This window comes from Callospermophilus lateralis, chromosome 13 (assembly GCF_048772815.1).
Source record: "Callospermophilus lateralis isolate mCalLat2 chromosome 13, mCalLat2.hap1, whole genome shotgun sequence".
NCBI classification, from domain to species: Eukaryota; Metazoa; Chordata; class Mammalia; order Rodentia; family Sciuridae; genus Callospermophilus; species Callospermophilus lateralis.
This window is the reverse complement of record NC_135317.1, coordinates 61551962-61572902: the sequence shown is the minus strand read 5'-3', so window position 1 is coordinate 61572902 and position 20941 is coordinate 61551962. Positions and strand designations below refer to the sequence as shown.

The window sequence follows — 20941 nt, the reverse complement described above, 5'->3', positions numbered from 1 at the left end:
GCCGCCACAGCCAAACTTTGCGGCTCCGAAGCGGCCGCCCCGCCAAGGCCCCGCCCCCGAAGCCCCGCCCCTGTTAGGTTGAGGCCGCCCCACTCCGCCGAGGGCCGCCATAGCTATTGCGGCATCCTTTCTTGGCTTGGGAAGCGCACCACGTCTTTCCTTCCCTCTCGGGGGACAACACTGAAGCCCAAGAGGAAGGACCAGGGAGAAGTTAGAAAAGTCCAGTGAAAGGAGTGTTTTGAGGTGGCTGCGACAGTGCGGCAGCCCCCGCCCGTGCTCGATGAGCACTGCCGCCTCGGTAGCTGTCATGGCCGTCAGTCACGTGACCCAGACTCGGCCCGGGCTTGGTTTCCAGTCGCTTTAGTTCAGTACTCTTGTTTCTTCGATTCCCTCCTATTCCCTCGTGCGGACTCTAATACTGCTTTTCTTACTCTAGTACTGCTTTTCTTTCCTCAGGAAGAGTGCCGTACAGACTCTTGAGAACCCCGGTAAGTATGTCAGAGGACGGGCGTTCCCCACTAATATCCCTCTCTCTGTTATTCCCTGGAGTCCAAGCATTAGGATCACCGTCCTTTTACACCGGTCTCTTTAGATCCTTGGATGGTGATCTAAAAAAGCCACCTTCTAAAGCCTTGAAGAGAAAGAAAACCCATATTGGTCCCGTGAATCAATGGCATTAACAGCTGGATTCGCCGAATCCCTTTGCCCCGTATCTCTATTAGCTGTTAAGAGCTTTTATAAGCTAAGTACGATTTCTTTCGGTAGTCGTTTGCCCGCCCCTCTCGGGTTAATACTATCGGCTTTCCACCAAAATGCCTATTCTCAAAGAAAGGGGCGCGCTAGTGTTGGCGCGTGCGCAGGGGTGCTGCCCGCTGTCTGGAACACGACTGGGCACGGGAGGAAGAGGCTGGGTGGTAAACAGGAAGTGGACTCTCAGAGCTCCGGACCCCTCTCAGGTAGGTTTCTCGGGGACCCACATTAGTGTTGGTGGTCTTATGTGCTGCTGGGCTAGTTGACGTACTCGAATGTTGTGTTGGTGCTTTTAAAGGCACTCTTGCACCTGCGGAGGGGGCTGTCGCTTCCACCCACCCTCGGAATTCCTGAATACGGTAGAGTGCAGGGTCACCGAAAGGTTGGAACGGTGGGGGAGAGGCAGAGTGCGGTACTTAAAATCAGTATTTGCAGAAAATATGCTCTCGGAGAATTAAGCCCAGAGTGTGGCCCTCTCTCTAGAGAAAGCTTGGAGTAAGCGCACGCAGATGCTGTCTGTAGGCTGAAAAAGAGGCTTATGTGGAAGATGTTTAGATGACATTTTCTAAAAGGACTTGTTAAGTGTTTTAAGTCTTAAATGAACCTGCCCAGTTTTTCCGTGAGTGCACAAGGCATTCTGTTCACGAAATCATTCGGTGCTTCTCAAAACCAGTTTTGTCATGAATAAATATCTTAAAGGAAGTGCTTAATGTAGGTTTTTTTATACACTGTCAGTCGACGTATTTTTTCTAATAAAAAAAAATTTTGATTGGCAACCTGTGTAACAGCTTTCAAATTAAGTAAACATGGAGATTTTTTTTCAATACTGTTTCCGGGAATCTAATTGCCATATGTAAATCTTTGGCTTGACTTTCCTGTATTATTACATACACTACCTACCCGGGGACTTTTAAGTAAAAGATACAGTAATACTTTTCTTTTTTAAACTTAAAAGCTGTGAAACAATTTTTTTTTTAATTTGGCATTTCACTTAGGTAGGTTTTCAAAAGTTTTTAGGTTACAGTTATTAATCAAATATTGAATAACATTTTTATTATAAAATATTGACTCAGCTATTTTATAAAAATACATTTATTATAAAACACATAAGTTATCCATTGGTGTCTGCAATATGTGGGAAATATAATTAACTTAAAGCCTTAACAGTATAAATGAGGGTCATCATTTCAACCTCTTATGGAAATTTCACTCCTCTGATCTTGTATTCTTACTTGCAGCTTTCCAACCAAAGTCTAGTACTTTACTACTCAAAAGTAGTCTGGGGAGTTGCAGCATTAGCATTTCAGGTTTTCTCCAAGACTGTTAAGTTAGAACTTTAATTTCAACAAGAGCACTACACCCTCAGGTGATTTTTTTTTTTTTCCCACCCGTTAACATTTCTGCTCTGATATATTTTAACATTAACGTTACTGTGAGCATCTTTCCAAATGCTGTTTTTGGGGGTTTTTTAAATTTTTTTAATATTTATTTTTCAGTTTTTGGTGTATACAACATCTTTATTTTTATTTTATGTGGTGCTGAGGATTGAACCCAGCGCCTTGTGCATGCCAGGCGAGTGCATTACCGCTTGAGCCACATCCCCAGCCCCAAATTCCTTTTTAATAGGCCTGATGTAAACATAGACTACTATAAATAAGCCACCACCTAAAACAAACTTGATTTGTGTAGGTAAAGTATTTTATTTATATATGTAAGTAATATATCATTTATATATAAAATGAACATATTTTATAGTAAGCTCTCAACTTAAAAATAACTATTTCTATACTACATTCATTGTTTATGAAATATTTAATTTTATGTATTTTTGTTTTGTTTACAGAAAACATCCAGAAAAAATGACCCATTGGTTTCATAGGAACCCTTTAAAAGCTACAGCTCCTGTCTCTTTTAACTACTATGGTGTGGCCGCTGGTCCTCCTGCTTCAAAAATTTGCAAGTATGTGTTAGACTCACAAGTATTTTTGCCACTCTTAGATAAATGGTACTCTTTAGATTCCATGGTAATACAGAAATATGTAACACATTGTTCCTAACTTTCAAATTTATAAATGATAGAGGAAGAGTTAAATTTTGGCAGTCATCTAGCCCTTGGTCCTTAATTTAAGACCATTAAATGAATCTTAAATTTACTGGGTCTAAAGCAATGACAAAAAAGTCAATAGTGTAAGAGACTCAATAAAATAGGATATGGACATTTTTAATTGGCCAGATAGTAAGTTCACTGAGTTCAGAGCAGGGAGAGATCCTTATGATTTGCAATGACTATTAAAGTGATATAGGAGAAAGAACTTGAACTGGAATTTACATAAATTCTGTGGCTTAATTCAGGGATTGGCAAACTGCTTCCCACAGGTTCAGCCTACTGCTTGTTTTTGTAAATGAAGTTTTTTTGGAACACAGATCCACATTTATTTATGTATTATCTATAGCTCCTTTGGGCTGGTTTCCTCTACAATAGCAGAATTGAATAGTTCTGGTTAAGACCTTATGGCCCACAAAGCCTGACATATTTACTATCTAGCCCTGTATAGAAAGTGTTTGAGGATTCCTGATTTAGACAGGGGTGAAAAGAGTGATTTCTATCAAGGAAACCATTGTTCTAGGGATAAGAGAGCAATTTGGCTGGAGCAAAAAGGATAGATGCAAGAGGTATTTCAAAGGAACAGTTAGCTGACTGGACTGGCTTTGAGATTGAAAAGGTTTCAGTCTGTTTGAGATGTAAAACAAATAATTCAGATATTGGTGATGCCAATATAGGACAGTCAGGAGAGATACTACGTTGGAGGAAAGAAGTGATTGTAGTACAAGGCAGGAAAATTTGTCTTATTAATCTAGACCGATGATCAGCAAACTTTTTTTTTTTTTTGTATTGGGGATTGAACCCAAGGTTATTTAACCACTGAGCCACATTACCAGCTCTTTTTATTCTTTATTTTGAGACAGAATTTTGCTGAGTTACTGCAGGAATTACTAAGTTGCTGAGGATGGTCTGGAACTTATTGTCCTTCTGCCTTGGCCTCCAGAGTCTGGATTACTTGGGCTTGTGCCACTGTGCCCAGCTTCAGCAAACTTTTTGAAAAGCACTAAATAATAACTATTTTAGGCTTTATTGGCCACATAGAGATGTTGTTTTGTATTCTTCTTTGTTCTTTTAAGTAGTCATTTTTTATAATATTTTATTAATTGTTGATGGACCTTTATTTATTTATATGTGGTGCTGAGAATCGAGCCCAGTGCCTAATACATTCTAGGCAAGCACTCTACCACTGAGCCACAACTACAGCCCTTAAATAGTCATTTAAAAATGTAAAACACATCCTTATTCTGTGGGCCATACAAAAATAAATTATAGTTTCTTGACCCTGAATCTAGACTTCAAGAGGCGAGGCCCCACTTCAATTGCTTTTTCCGTAGCCTTAGACAAGTTCCTGAACTTCTTTGGACTTAATTCCTAATCTATAAAATAAACACCCTACATCAGATATTTACATTTTTCTCTAATTCTATAATTTTAAAACGAATATTATTTTACCCAAGTTGAACTATAGGTGATGATTGAGTACCTACATGGAAATTTCTGGCAAACTATTTTAGTCTAGAATAGGCCTTAAGGATTCACATTTCTTCCAAGTTTAGGAATCACTTCTTTCATTTTCTAGATAAAGTGAAATCTAGATGCCTCAAACAATGACATATTCATAAGGTAGCCTGTCCCATTTTTAGTCAACTACATGTAATTATTGGTATAATAAATTAATATTTAATAATTTAATAATAACTTTGAAATAAGCCTCCTCAGAATTAGTACTAGTGAATAAGCACTATATCCACCTCATTCAGGATTTAGTCCATGCTCTTTTCTAAACATCATAACTGTGTTACAACCCTCCTACTCTCAAGAAAATATTTGCAAAGCTATTATTCTTTCACTCAACAAGTAAGTTTGAATATGTGTTTTATCCTAGCTACCTACTGAATTCTGTGTATGCAGCCCGTATTCTCTTGGTGCTCACAGTTTAAATCCAGTCTGTCTTTAATTACCTAATTGAACTTGCAATCCTCCTGCCTCAGTCTCCTGAGCTGCTGGGATTATAGATGTGTGCCACCATGCCTAGTAGTTACTTAACACACATTTTAAGTGTCTTCAGTCATTGTTCATGTAATATGATTTCTGGAACACTGACTGAGCTATTTGCCTTTGGGATTAGATGTGGATATGGACAGAACCAAGTTAGAGCTGACAATGAAGATCTAGGAATAAAAGGTAGTTTTAAGATGTGCTAATAGATGAGATCTCAAAAGATAAAACCAGAAAGCCCAAGATTGAACAGTTTCATAGGTGGAAATAAGAAGGGGACATAGAAAAACATGGGGAGAATTTTTAGATATAAAAAAGCACCTGGAAAATTTAGTAACATTGGAATTATGGGAGAAAAGAATTTGAAGAAGGAAAAGGCAGATCTGTGGTGTTTTGTTTTGCAGCAAAGAAGTAAAGGATAATAGAGTGTAGGGAGCCATTTTTAAATGATTAACAGCCACATGTTCTATGCATTGAACTACAGAATGCAATTTCACTTTTAAAACTTTTCTACTTAATAAAGTGTATTTTGACATTCTGTGAGTAATGTCTAGTTTAGCCATTTTAAACCATGAAGTCCCAAGTTTTAATTCTGTAAATATTTCAACAAAATTGACAAAGGTACTTTAAAATAGGTTAGAAATCACATTCTAGAGCTTATATATTAATATTATGTTATATTGCATAATTACATGTTCTATACTGTATTTAAGTTTTTATAGGTGTTTCACATCTGGGATGATTGGAAAAAATGGATTAAGGAGATACTAAAATCAAACACAAATATGACTGTCAAATTTCCATATTTCAAGAAACTTCTGCGAACTGGTTATTCAGTTCTAATTCCTCCTGTCAATCTTAAATGCATACATTTGTTTGATTGATTTGTGTGTGTTTGTGTGTGTGTGTGCTGGGAATTGAATCCAGGGGCACTTTACCACTGAGCTACATTCCCAGCCCTTTATATTTTTTATTTTGAGACAGGTCTCAATAAGTTTCTTAGGGCTTCACCAGTTGCTGAGGCAGACTTCGAACTTGGGATCCTCCTGCCTCAGTGTCCAGAGTAACTAGGATTATAGGCATAAATGCATGCATCACCATGTCCAACCTTGATTTATTTTTTATAAATTAAAACTTGCTAGGTATTCTTATTGCATAATTTTTATTCATAAAAATTGGACTAGGTTTATTTAGTACAACTTTTTAAATGTTTTTAGAAACTTCATTTATCTCCAGTGTTAGTCCTAATCAAATTTATTGCTCTATACTTGATGATACCTTAAAGGAGATAGTAGAGGATGATGGGTGTTATTTTTTTAAAACTTTTACATTGAAATCTTTAAGCCACTTTTACCCAGTCATTGTAGTACAGCTTACTTAATTTTATTGTCTCTGTTATATACAAGTGACTTGAGAACATCCAGGGCACGACTCCTTGAATTATTCACTGATTTGAGCTGTAATCCAGAAATGATGAAGAATGCAGCAGATTCATACTTTTCACTCTTACAAGGTCAGTTACTTATATGAACTTCTCAGCTAAAAAATAAAAAATTATGCAGAAGATAATATTTAACTCTTATACACTTTTCAAATTTGGACAGTTTAATTTCCAGGCCATACTTGTATGCTTGAATTTTAAAAATGTGAGAGTGTAATGGTAGTGTGCGGTTTAACATTTTGAGAATTAAATATGTACATATTTTATATTACATTATCTCAGAAAAAGGTGTGGGATGTGGGAAGAGAGAAGGGGCTCAAAAAAATTCATTCAGGCACCTGGAAAAGTAATTATCTGAAAATATGTCCAAATAGAACACATGATATTTATTCTAAATCTAAAATGTCTTGTATCTTTTTGTAGGTTTCATAAATTCACTGGATGAATCTACCCAGGAAAGCAAGTTGCGATATATTCAAAGTTTCAAGTGGACTGATACGTTACAAGGACATGTTCCAAGGTAAGCAATATTAATGTACTAAATGGAAGCCAGTTTTTGTAACTATATAGCCAGCCATTAACTCATAAATTCTGTATTTAAAGAATAAAAATAAGGTCTGATCAGTATTTTCTCTTGTCAGGAAATTAATTAGAAGCATTGGATTCTAATTCAAATATATAATATTAAGTAAAATTATTAGTTGTTTCTCCCAGAGCATGTCTATTTTTTATAAACTCAATACAAATACTAATAAAAATTGAACAGTCTTATTTTAATAAGACACAAAGAATGTTTTAGAAATTTGAAACCTAAACTGACTTTCAGTCTTTGCCTACCTTCAAGCCAAGCAGAATTTTGGTTTTCCCCTACTTTCTTTTTCTAAGGGATAGTTCAGAATACTTTGGTCAGTCTGTATCTGTCTTCTTAACTCCATAGTCTTTTGATTCTAGATATTTGGTTTTTTATTTCTTTTTACTGTTTCTACTCTGTTTACAAACTTTCCTTCAGAGCTTTTTCATCACTCACTTGAAACTATCGAAGATGAAATTATAGCAGGAAATATGTCATAGTATTAACTTTATTCAGCACTTTTTTTGTTTTTAAACATCTTTGAATTGTTAAAAATACCTGTATGTTTTCATCTCAATTTGCTGTAGAATTACTGTTTTGTAAGAAAGAAAGGGCTGGGCAATTGCTGGAAGAACAGGGCAAATAGTGCATTATATAGAAAGAGAATGGAGGTTGAATTTACACATAGCATCTAGGTATGTAGCACAGCATCATACCTAGATGCTATTCCACGTTTTCTGCAAAGGAAACATCTGCTTCTTCAACTAGATTTTGGTGTTATAAGAGTTTGTGAGGAACAAATAAGAAAACTTAGGTTACATGAATAATAATGCCAGGCATTTAAGAAGACATTCACTAAATGTTAATTCATTTTTTTCCTTGGGAATATCTTGTGCAGAATTCATAATTGGATAGGAAGTGGGGAAGATGGATCCTTTCTAAATATTCATAGTTTCAAGTTAATATTCAAACCTTTATTATTACTACAGACTTTGGCAGATTTTAAAATGTTTTGCATTGTGTAAATTTGGCCTACCTACCAAATTTTTATTCCATGTTACAGCAAGCTACTATTTATTGGGTTTTTTTTAGCATTTTATGAGAGAGTGAAAAATTATGTGATGAAAACCTTAAGTAACACTGAAAACTTAGTACATGTGAGATTTCTAATTTACTTTATGCTTTATTTCTACTTATTCAGCTGAGATTGTGCTGTGAATCTTATCTGCTCGGAAAAATTATTTCTTGGATTATACATACTCTGACTGCTACTTAGATGTGGTGTCACAGAAATGGAGTGTTTTGGAACAAGGTGGATTGAATGAGTATAAAAAGAAAAGAGTTATTCATTAGGCTTCATGTAAATTAAGAAAACTGTCATGTGATTTAAAAGTAAAGTTATAAATTAGAAATACACAGTAGATCACAGGGTGTAATTCATTTGAAATTTCTCAAGTTTCAAAAAGAATAAGCTATTTAACTGTGAATAACTTTTTTTTAAGATGGTAAAACTGTTTTATGAGGTTTGTTCATAAACTTTTTCATGTAATGTACATGAAAATTACATTAATTTATGAATATAATTTGTAAATTAAATTATATTTAAAATTATTTATAAATTAACTATCTATAACTTATTTTAATTACAATGTTTTCTAGCTTTCTGTGTGTGTATGTGGTGCTGGTGCTAGGCATTAAACCCAAGGCCTTACACACACTAGGCAAGGGCTCACACCTCATAAATTTTGTTTGTTTTGTTTTTGTGGTACTGGGAACCCCAAGGCCTTGCACATGATAGGCAAGCTCTCTACACTGAGCTACATCCTCAGCTCTTTAATTTTTATTTTGAGAACAGGTCTTGCTAATTTGCCAAGCTGGTCTCAAATTTGTAATCCTTTTTCCTGGGATTACAGGTGTGTGCCATTTTGCCTAGCCAAAATCAATAAATAAAATACAAAGTAGAGACATCCTTCAAAGCTTTTCCCTTTTGGAAACTTTTCAGTATCTATCTTATTTTGCATAAGGATGTTATTTCTGCTTTCTTTTTTCATCAGTTGAAATTAATAAGATAGTGTGTAAAGAATTTGTAGGTTCTTAAAATGATGGTGAATAAATTGGTGTTCATATCGTTTACTTAATGCCATTTGCCATCTTTTAATGTTATAGTAATAGAATAGGAAGGAAATAAGTACATATACTTGTTTTCAGGACCTTTTCCTTTGTAAAATACTGATTCAAAATCTTCTACAGTTTACTTCATTTTGACATTTCATCTTTCTTTTCATCCATTTCTTTTTACACTATCTGCTCTAATCAAGCAGTTTGGGTCAGTTCTATCAGAAAAATCTTTATACTTTCTTGTGCTTTGACAGCTTAAGTTTCTCACCTAGAATGTCTTTTGCTTCCCTTCTAATCATCTCCCAAGGCACAATTCAACTTTTATATATACAATTAATCCTTTTCTAATCATCCTAGTCTAAAACTACCTCTCCTCTTTATTCTGTTTTCTTAATATATGGTATAAGAACCATCCATTTCAGAATCAATTGAGTATTTTATAGATTCTGGGCTCCATTCCAGACTTTCTAACTTTTTGAAGGTAAGTCCCAGAAATCTCTGTTTTTAAAGCTACTCTATCTATAGTAATCTTTGGAAGTACTATTCTTATGTTATTCAGTTGTATAGTACATATTGCATTACTATATTTAGCCATTCATTGATAATTAATGGGTCTTATCTCCCCATCTATATTAAACACAGAACCATTTTCATTATTCCTACTCACACATGAACACACACCCAACCACTTAGCATATAGATCTTTGTAATTCTGAGTTGGATATTCAATAGGCTTCATGTATAGCAATATCTCAATAATTTTATAGAACTCAGTTGGGTGTGGTGGCACATGCCTGTAATTCCAACAACTCGGGAGGGCAGGAAAATTGGAAGTTGGAGGCCATCCTCATCAATAGAAATGTCTAGGGATGTAGCTCAATGGTAAAGTGCCCCTCAATGGTAAAATCTCCAGTTCAAAAAAAACCCCCCAAAATTTACAGAAAATAATAATCATGTTTTTAATTTCAGTGCCCAGCAGGATGCTGTTTTTGAATTAATTTCCATGGGATTTAATGTAGCTCTGTGGTATACCAAATATGCTTCAAGACTGGCGGGAAAAGAAAAGTAAGTTAAAAGAGAAAGGGTTTATGTATGTAATATGATGTTTTTCAAATATTTTGAGTTTCATTATAAAAAGTTTAGGCTGTTGATTAAAGAGTACCATGTTGAGTGAGTGCACATATTTTGAGTTTTAGAATTAGGGAGCCTCGTGTTAAGAGAAGAAAAAAATTTTAAATAATCTTGTAATGTGAAAGATTTTCCTAAATAAGACTCCATACCAAGAAACTGTAAAAGGAAGGATTGAATATTTATCCGCTTAGCAGTCCTATGAACATAGTTTAAGAAGCACGTGATAGAATTGGTTTAAAACATTGCAATGCATATGGTAAATTGTTCATTTCTTAAAATGTATACTCTTACAAATCAACAAAGACCATCAAATTAGTTAAAAATAAGCAATGGACATGAATAGGCTATTCATAGAAAAAGAAATGCAAAAGGTTTTAAGTATATGAAAAGATCTTGAAGGACTAAAAGAACTACAAAATAAAATGAGGTGAAATTTTTATAATAGCTAAAGTGTCTAAAGCAATAGGAAATTGGCAAAATTGTTATAATTTATCCATACATAGGAATAGTATGATACCATTGAAAAATGAAGTTGAATCTTGCGTACTGATATAAAATTATCTCGAAAGTGATTAAAATTAGTAGAGTAGCGAATATAGATAGCTATCATTTCATTCATTTCATATGTATAAGTGCTTGTTTATAACAGAAGAATGTAGAAGGTAAGAACAGAAGACTTCATTTCAGAGTTCAGAGTTCACCTCTAGGCAGGTCTTTTTTTTTTTTTTTTGGAAGTATCTTCTCTTTGGATCTCGTTTGCATTTGTTGCTTTGACACTTAAAAGTATCAGGATTAGATTTTTTAATTAAATGGAAGAAAACTAGTGATGAGAAATGCAAACAATTAATTTGGCTTAATGATAATGTGTTAGTTGTTGTTTCTAGTACCTGAAATGCAATTCATCCTCTAACAATTTAACACTGTCTTTAAGCATAACAGAAGATGAAGCAAAGGAAGTCCATCGAAGCCTGAAAATTGCTGCTGGGATTTTCAAACATTTAAAGGTAAAAATATAAAATTTTATGTAGAATTTCTAATGCTTTAATTCTTAAATAATTTTTCCTTTCTGGCAAGAGAGGAAGAATGTTTACACACTTCATTATGTATAAAGAGCTGGTACTGTCCCTCCAGTATCTGCAGGATACAAACTGCTCCCTTTCCCTAGGGATGCTAAAATATGTGGATGCTCAAGTCCCTTTTATAAAATGGCACAGTGTTTGCATATAATGTATGTACTCCCTCTCGTATTAAATCATCTTAAGGGCTGGGGATGTGGCTCAAGCGGTAGCGTGCTCGCCTGACATGCACGGTACACTGGGTTCGATCCTCAGCACCACATAAAAATAAAAAAAAATAAAAAAAAGATGTTGTATCCACCAAAAACTAAAAAATAAATATTAAAAAAATTCTCTCTCTTAAAAAAAAATCATCTTAAGTTTGCTTATAGTATCTAATACAATGTAAATGCAAATGTTGTGTCAATAGTTATTACACTGTTTTGTTTAGAGAATAACGACAAGAAAATAGTATACGTGTTCAGCACACATGCAGAGTCTTTTTTTCAAATCTTTTCAGTCCAAGGTGTGTGAGTGAGGATGTGGTTGTGGAAACTGAATATGTAGGGCTAACTGAATATGTTCTGTTTTCCATATTTAATAGTACCTTATTGATGAGTTCAGCCAATTACTATCGGTTTCTGCATTTTACTTTTAAAAACATCAGAGACTCTTACAATTAGAAATTTTCAGTTGTAATACACTGTTTATTTTTCTGTCTCTTCTGAAAAGTTATTGACAAAAATAAAGCGTTTCTCATTGTTCTCTGAAGCAGGTGTCAGCAGCAGTCACAATTCCACAGAACTGAACTTCTGACGTATTCTCAGTACATCAATGAAAATGTTGGAGAGGCGATTATGGCACTCATACATTAAATTGCCTGGAGCTATAGTGGGCATTAAGAGAAAGAAGAATGTGTTTTCCAACTAGAATTCCCCTTCTCTTCTTTCTAATTAAACTACTCTTTATTAAAGAACTCATGGAGGCTCAATGTCAGGGTTTTTTCCCATGATAAAATAAGATGCGTCTACAGTGAAGAAAAAGCTAGGATCCTGAATTTAGGTAGAAAATTGTAGTATTTTCTTTGTATCTTTAATTAATATAAATGAGCAATTCAGGCTATCATACAAAAAGGAATTTTGTTTACTATTTCATTGAAACATTTTCTAAGGTGAAAGTGTGGATTACATATGGAGTAGTCTACTATAACCAAAATTTTGCTCTTGAGTTTCTTTTTCTTATAAAAGCTAAATTTTAGTGTACAGGGGCTGATATTATCTGTAAGCTTACTGTTGCTCCTTTTTTACAATTTTTGTTTGTACATTAAATTTCTGGCAAATTTGTCAATTGAATGTCTCGTTAGTTTCATTTTTTCATCTCTTAACAACGGGTTAATATTAAATTTGGCATCTTCTGTTTTCTTTCAGGAAAGTCATATCCCAAAACTTATTACACCTGCAGAAAAGGGAAGGGATCTAGAGGCACGGCTCATAGAAGCTTATATTATCCAATGTCAGGCTGAAGCTCAAGAAGGTATCCTAAATATTGTAAGATTTTTCTTGTTTTTATTTTGGAGAAAATCTATATTTGCATTTAATTAATCTTTTTTAAATAATCAGAATTAGCTGCAATTAAGTTTCAGTTTTTAGAAATTTCAGGAGGAATAATTCTACCTTTGACATTGAACTAGCAGGAACAGATCTTAAAATTTAATGACTCTTTTTTTAAAGAGGATTTTGATTCCCTGCCATTTCTGACAATACAAAACTAGTTCTTTAACTCTTTGTTTCCCCAACTACCACGTTCATTCTTTTTTCTCTTCCACTGTTCGACTTAGTTTGAAGTCTTTATCTTTTCAGTGGCAAGAAACAGTGGGACTTATGTGATAACAGGAAACAACTTTCTAAGCTTTCGGATTTTTTCCAACTGCCAGTGCTCTGAAAGTATGTTTTATATCAATCTACATTGTAGTAATTCTCTGCAGTTAACTAGTAGTTGGCTATTGATTTATTTAATGAAATGGTAACAGAACCAACAAGCTGTGTTTTCTGTTTGTATTTGCATTTTCTATTCTTTTCATAGTAAAACTTAACAATAATTGTATGAAAACCCAAAAAGATTATCAGACTTTCTTTTGCTATTAAAACTGAACTTACTCTGAGTGGAAAAGAATGTAATTATAGGTTCCTTTTATTGTGTGTTGGTTTTAGTAACAATTGCCCGAGCAATTGAACTTAAACATGCTCCTGGACTAATTGCTGCACTGGCATATGAAACAGCCAATTTTTATCAAAAAGCTGGTAAGCTAATTCTGTTGTTTTACTTTTATTCTTTATATTTTCAGATTTATTTGCTTTTGATTGAATAGGAAACAGAACAAAAAGATTCTAAGTTTTCCATTATTTGCAAAACTAGAATAGTATCTTCATTACTTCATTGATGTTTAAAGAATTAGAGTTGCTCACAGTTAATATGCTACATAACTTTTAATGGAAAGAACAGTGCTGTACTTTTTAACCAGTCATCTAATAACTATATGGTCTTTTGCTTTTAAGTTTTTGATCTTTACTGTAATCTTGTAATTACTATCCTTTCTTAGATGAGAAACAAACCAAAGAGTTAACATGATCAACCCAAAGAGTTAACATGATCAACCCAAAACTTAACTGCTAGCAGGTGGGAGGTTGAGACCAGAACACAGTTCCTCTAATTATCCTATTATTCTTTTCATTTACTAATTTAAGAGCTTTGCCTGTGTTTCTTTTTATGAGACGGTTACTATTTTACTTGCTGAGTAGAGATAAGTTGAATAAATTCACAGCTAAAGGGAGTAGACAAACATGTAATTACATTATTGTATCATGAGTTTTATGATGATGTTACAGCAGTGAGATGAGAAGCTCAACAGTCTGGGCATGCTAGAGAAGGCTTTCTAGAGGAAGGTTACATCTTAGCCTCATTTTGAAATATACATAGAACTTTTTGTTGTGTTTCTTAGAAAGCATTAGTGTGTGAGAATAGAACATTTTGTGCTATTTACAATTTAAGAAAGAACTTAGCACTTTTTGGCACTTTCAGACAGTTGTAGCTGAAACACAGAATGAGTAAAAGGAGAAGAGATTGGGAAAATACATTTGTGTGAGATAAAGAAGTGGTTTGTAAGCCTACGTAAAAAGTGTGGCCTTGATTCTATAGATATTTGGAATCCATTTTATCTTAACCAGTGAGTCTTACTGGATTTGATTTGAATTAAGAAAGATCTTTCTGGTTGCAGTATGAGATAGGCTTGCTGCATGAAGTAGTAGGCTGACTTAGCACTTAAGAAGAAATTCTGCCTTTGGAAAAGGAGAAAATTTGGAAGCAACATTATTTAAAATTCTTGGTCCATATCTATTTTTATCTATGTTTTTGTCTTAATCATCAAATCAAAGAAATGCCATGGTATTTAACTAACCCTATTATGTAGCTTGAAATATAATTATGGGAAGCCAAGTCATTTTTAATAAGAAGGTTTTTTAAAATCTATAAATGCTTGAGTCTTAGACTTGAATGGCATTCTGCTTTTAGCATGAAAATACATGAACTAAAAGTCTTCTAGTGAATCAGGGTGAAATTATATTTTACTTTTTAAAATGTAACTTTAGATCATACTTTATCCAGTTTGGAGCCTGCATATTCTGCAAAATGGAGAAAATATCTTCACTTGAAAATGTGTTTCTACACAGCCTATGTAAGTATTAATAGCCCTAAATATGATGTAAATTACTCTCTTTCCATCCCCTTAAGCGCCAGGTCTCTCATCTTATGAAAGTCTTAGCATTTTGCAAATAATGAGCAGTTCTCAGTAAATGTTCACTGACATTGTAGCCATTGTGAACTAACACAGGTGGAAAGAGATGATGTAGAATTGTAGACCTAGATTATAGCAGTGGAGTTGCTATTTGATTCAAAACTCCCTGTAGCCTTCTATGTACTTAACAAAAATTTTCTCAAGTACAGTTGACTAAGTCCAGTCTTAAGGCATATCATACACTATATATCACCTAGATTGGTGAACCATTACTACACACTATTTATCTGCTTATTATACCCACCAAACTTAATTATTATTTTATTGATTAAGTGCTATGTGAGAGAGTCAATACCCTTTTTTCAAGTCTAAATAAATGTATTTATTTCTTATAGTTTATAATCTGTTTTTACATTTACTACTTGGGACCACATGTAATCCCTGCACATTTAAGGAGTAAACTTTCAGGCTGATACAGATACATTTCTTTTAAAACTTCTTTAGTCCTTAACCTCAAAACAGTTGCTCTGCATTAGCACAATAATTTCCTCCTTTATCTGCCATGTCCTGATTTAACAGATTTTAACAAGTAACTTTTGCTCTCAGGAAATGGTTAGAAGGCTAAGTTCAGCTAAAGGCTTGATATAATTCTATCTTTTATATGAATAGAGATGGGAAAAGCTTACTCAAGTAAAGAGATCTAATAGACTATTTATACTTAAAAGAATGGATAAAGGCATTTATCTGACACATGTATAAGGATAGGGAGAGAATGAATAAAAGCGTGTTTCTCTTTTTATTAGGCTTATTGTTATCATGGTCAGACTTTGTTGGCTAGTGATAAATGTGGTGAAGCAATCAGGTCTCTGCAAGAAGCAGAAAAATGTAAGTATTCCTGTCAGAATTTTAATTCTTTTATTAAAATAGGTATTTTACCATAAAGGGGGATAAATAGGCGGTTAAGAGGTTTTGGCCAAGATCATGAAAGGGAATGAGAACAGGTGAGGTAATTGGAGGGAGAAAAAGTGTTTCAAACTTAGAACATGTAGAAAATGCCCATCTTTCCATTAGAGTATTATTATTGATGTTTCTATTACTCTACGGAAGAGAAAGCAGCAGAAATCTTATCTTCTGATTTAAAGCTTTGTAAGCATAAATAAGGAACGTTTTTTTATTATTATTAAACAGCTTTTATTCCTTTCATGTGCAGTATATGCAAAAGCAGAAGCATTATGTAAAGAATATGGAGAAACTAAAGGACCTGGACCAACAGTCAAACCATCAGGACACTTGTTCTTTAGGAAACTTGGAAACCTTGTGAAGAATACCCTAGAAAAATGTCAACGAGAAAATGGATTTATGTGAGACTAACTTAATATATAATATTAACATTATATCAGTTTATAGTTATATTGGAATATTAATTAGTAATATCATGGTTTCTATTAGTCTGAGTTCTCAAAGGGTTTATGTTTAAATGCACTTAAGTTTAGCATTATTTTTTTTCTTCTTTATAGTAGTGATAAAGTTCAAGTATGTAGAACTTTTTGTGGTACTGGAGATAGAACCCAGGGGCTCTTAACCACTAAGCCATCTCCCAGCCCTTTTTATTTGTGTTGAGATGGAGTCTCTCTAGATTGCTTACAGCCTCACTAAGTTGCTGAGGTTATCTTTGACTCTGCAATCCTTCTGCCTCTGCTTCCTGAGCCACTGGGATTATAAGCATGTGTGACTGTGCCCAGTTTAGAACCTTTTAATTACTGACATGTAGCTTACTTCTTTAGGATACTCCCATGATGTTCTTATTTTCTCTGCATGTTTTATGTGTACCTTCCCACAAACACACGCACATACATATACAACCATACATTTTCTCAACTCCCTTTGCATGTTCACCTCACTCTGGTTTTGGCTACCTGTTAAGCAGGATAATTAATTTTTTCCAATCCTTCCTATTCCTTTAAAATAGTTTCCCTTATTTGTGTTCAAACTGTGAACCACCACCTTCGTTGGTTTGTAGAATCTATCTTGTCCCTGTTTTTATCTCTGTACATTTTCCTCTTTATATTCTGCATATGATCGTTCCAAACTTTTCACTTTCTTAAACATGTCTAGTTCACATTTCATCACTTCCTTTGGAAATAGTTACTAATCTGTGTTAATGATCCTCTTTGTATTCTCATGGCACTTTATATTATAATAGCTTCAGTTAACTCTGCATTGTATTTGACAAGGTTTCTTAACTTTCTCACCTACTCATCTGTGAACTACATGAGACAGGGAAATCTCTGACCCCTCATTACATTGATGATTATATTAGGAGCTCAGTTACTGAATAAATGAATGAATCATTATTTAAATTGCTTTTTTGCAGTTACTTTCAAAAAATTCCAACAGAAGCCCCGCAGCTGGAACTCAAAGCAAATTATGGGCTGGTAGAACCCGTGCCTTTTGAATTTCCTCCTACAAGTGCTCACTGGACACCAGAAACGCTGGCTGCATTTGATCTCACCAAGAGACCTAAGGATGACAGTGTATGAGAGAGATTTTTCTTCTGCTCACGAAACTTTAAAAATGCTAACTCAGAGTTAGCGTTTTGATGTTTTTCTCTATTTAAATAGATACCTGTTTGTCTATGTTAAATCAGCTAATTGTAGTGTAATCTTTTGTAGAGCACTGTGAGATAAAGCCTTTAGATCCTCAGTGGCCTCTGATTTTAAACATAACTAAATGATATCAACACATTATCTTGCCTTTTTACAACTTGTCAGTGTTTCTTCCTTAAAAGAGAGTGGGAGGAAAGATTATCCTTGTTTGTATTACCACAACAATACTCTTGTTTCATTTAGCATATTGCAGGATATCTAATTCCAGCATTCCATGAATCATCCAGGAGTAAAATACTTTTATTCATTTATATTTAAGTAAATCTTGGTGTTCTAAATCAAGCTTAAGAGGAAATTTTGAGATTTAACTGCCAGCAAACTAGAAATCTATGACAAAAAGAATGGGAATAATTTTGCAAGAATAGCTCCTCCCTTCAAACTGCATTTTTTATGTAATTCCCTTCCCATACTAAAATCATTATTCTTTAAAATAACAATCTTTATATCCTGATCAGACTCTTAAGAAATTGCCTATTACTGTCATAAGTTCATTCCAAACTTAGGGGTTCCATAGGCATAGATTGATTATTCATTTCTTCCTCAGAGAGTAAAGGTTAGGAAGACCATTTGCTTGACTATAGGCAAAAGTAACTGTTTCTTAAAATGAGTTGATTTGTAGCTTCTGGGACAGCTTGTTATTCTCAATGTTACTTCATTCAGTATTGTACCTTTTAAAAGTCTAAAGTAGAAAAGATCTCCTGTTTTGTTTTCTGAGTTCATGTAAGTGCTTAATATTGTATTTTTCCTTCTTTAGGCCAAACCTAAGTCAGATGAAGAAGTAAAACCTGTGAAAGAACCAGATATCAAACCTCAAAAGGACACGGGATGCTACATCTCTTAAAACACAATATGTGCTTAGAATTCTACAAGTAGAAGAGAAAACTGAGAGCTCTACAAGTAGAAGAGAAAACTGTAGAACTTTGGTACACATTTCTTGAAATGATTTCTCTGAAGCTTATAGCATAATTATTACATTCAGAGGGAATCTGCCTTTAGTTCGTTTGTTCTTGATTTTTAAGGTGGTAGACATGTTTTTAATCAGGACAACATTTGAAAGGTTTTATTGTGCCTCTGACAGGTGTATTTGAGGGTTAGATCTTTTTTGAATTCTGGTTAGTAAGTTTCAGCGTAATGTATTATAGGCCTGAATTGTTTTTCAGGTATGTTTTTCTATCTTCACAAAAATGTTTATTTTTTTTCTCTTATTTGATACCAGAAGAATGGCAAGAATGAATTTTGAGCAGAGATGGTCTTTTTCCCCTCACCATTGTGTTAATTATAGCACAGACTTGTTATGTTCTGAGTCATTTATCTTTTCTGGTGGGGGAAAAAAGCTCTTAATAGTTGAAGATCAGAAAATGTTCTGCGAAATCCCTCAAATATACTGGAATCTATAATTTACTCAAAAATTAGTGTTTATAAATAAGTTGAGACCTCTAAGAACTTTTTCTTATTCTTGTATCTGCTTCATTCAGTCTCAAAAACCCTACAATGTTTTTTTTATAAATACCTTTTCTAATGGGTTTTTTACTTAGAGGATAGAACTTTGTGTTTAATGTTTATATGTAAGGGAAGACAGTAAGAATGAAGAATGTTTTTTGAAGAAGTAATATTGCATGATAATAAAAAAAAAAACTAAACGTGAATGAGATAGGTTGTCCTGTATTACACTGGTAACTACTACTTTGTTAGAGAAGTTTTAGTAAAATACCTTTGTTAGCTGATTTTAGTGTACATTGTTTTTATATGGTTTTCTAATATATATATCTATATACATATCTCCTATCAGAATTGCATTGTTTTAGGTCAAAGGCCATAGCAAAAATTTAGAGAACAAACAGATACAATATAATCTTAAAAAAGGATTTAATAAGGCTGGGGATATTGCTAGAGCACTGGGTCCAGTTCCCACTGTTGAGGGGGGAAAAAGATTATAATCATTTGAAACAGTTTAGTATATACACAGAATTGAGAAATAATGCATAATACTTAAACAAAATTCACACATCTGTAGATTTATCTTGTGTTGATTATTCTCCTAGAGTGTTAGATAATTTGCTATTATAAATGACACATTGGTTTTTACTAGAAATAATAAAAGTAGTGTATTTTGAGGGCTTACTATGTGCCAGTCACTGTGCTGAGCACATATATAGATACACCATAACGCACCTTTAATAAATATGTAAAATCTGAATAAAGTGTCAAATAGAAATATATGCATTTCATTTTGAAGAATGAACAAATTATGTCTAGCTGAACCAAGATTGTGTTCAAATAAATAATTGCTTAAATCAGATATCATAGCTTTCAGCGCTTTTAAAAAGCTGCATAGAAATCAAGTTTTGTTTTTTTTTAATATGTGGAAATGCTAACTACTATTTTCAGTATATAATATTTAATATTTGAAGCTACAGTTTCCAGAATATTTGGAGCAATAAGTGAATAGTTTTATTTTGCTGCTTATGGGAAATATTAAATTTCACTCTAAACAGTCACTACAAATTGACTTGTTTCTATATGTTATCTGCTGACAATTTTAAACAGTACTTAAGGACCTATTTATCTTAGGTACTAGTGCTTATTTAACCTAGTTACTAAATTTTCACATTGATATTTTTGTGGATTATACTACCATGTATGAAATGCAAATATGCAGTATGCTCAGTGCTTCTGTAAAATGCAGTTAATACTGGTATTTAAATAAATAATTGTCAATTTTGACATGATCAAATAGTATTTTGTTGACTCAGCAAAGGTAACACTTTATCCTTTTAATACCCCATTATATATAAGATTTTTTGAAAATGGTGTTGGAAATGATCAAATGTAAAGAAGTTGCATGAAGGCTAGAGGGAGATGTAACTATTTGTATTAACCGTTGCATAAATTTCATACCAGGCTATGACAGCTTACATATTGCTTCTGCTAAGTATTGTTTGTATAATGAATTATCTTTTTATTTATGAAAATAAAAGCAATTTTACCTACATTTTCATTGGACTTTTTGCTTTTTTAAAATTTTTTTGTTTTTAGTTGTTGATAGACCTTTTCTTATTCATTTATTTATATGTGGTGCTGAGAATTGATCGCAGTGCCTTACACATGCAAGGCAGGTACTCTACCACTGAGCCACAACCCCAGCCCAGAATTTTTTGCTTTTTGATGAATATTTTTATACTTCCTAAGCCAGTAGCATTATGCAAAATGTTAATATTCACATTAATAATTAAAAGGACAAATACAGAGCTGGGGTACAGCTGAGTGGTAGAGCGCTTGATTAGCATGCACGAGGCTCTGGGTTCAACCCCCAGAAT

General features: G+C 33.7%; 1 protein-coding gene across 3 annotated transcripts; it reads left to right on the top strand.

Moving 5' to 3' along the window:
* Positions 1-88: 88 nt before the first annotated feature.
* Brox (BRO1 domain and CAAX motif containing) lies at positions 89-20616 on the top strand. Of its 3 annotated transcripts, none has more exons than XM_076873056.1 (14): positions 89-243; positions 457-488; positions 2594-2710; positions 6259-6365; positions 6717-6813; positions 9952-10047; positions 11045-11117; positions 12596-12701; positions 13379-13468; positions 14813-14898; positions 15762-15843; positions 16169-16319; positions 17333-17492; positions 18379-20616. In XM_076873056.1, exons 3-14 carry the CDS (start codon positions 2610-2612, stop codon positions 18463-18465), a joined length of 1236 nt encoding a protein of 411 aa, XP_076729171.1. In that variant the 5' UTR covers positions 89-243; positions 457-488; positions 2594-2609; the 3' UTR covers positions 18466-20616. The 3 variants fall into 3 exon arrangements, with proteins under 3 accessions (XP_076729171.1, XP_076729169.1, XP_076729170.1); XM_076873054.1 differs by having other exon boundaries at positions 89-363; XM_076873055.1 differs by lacking the exons at positions 89-243; positions 457-488 and adding an exon at positions 658-956.
* Positions 20617-20941: the final 325 nt, after the last annotated feature.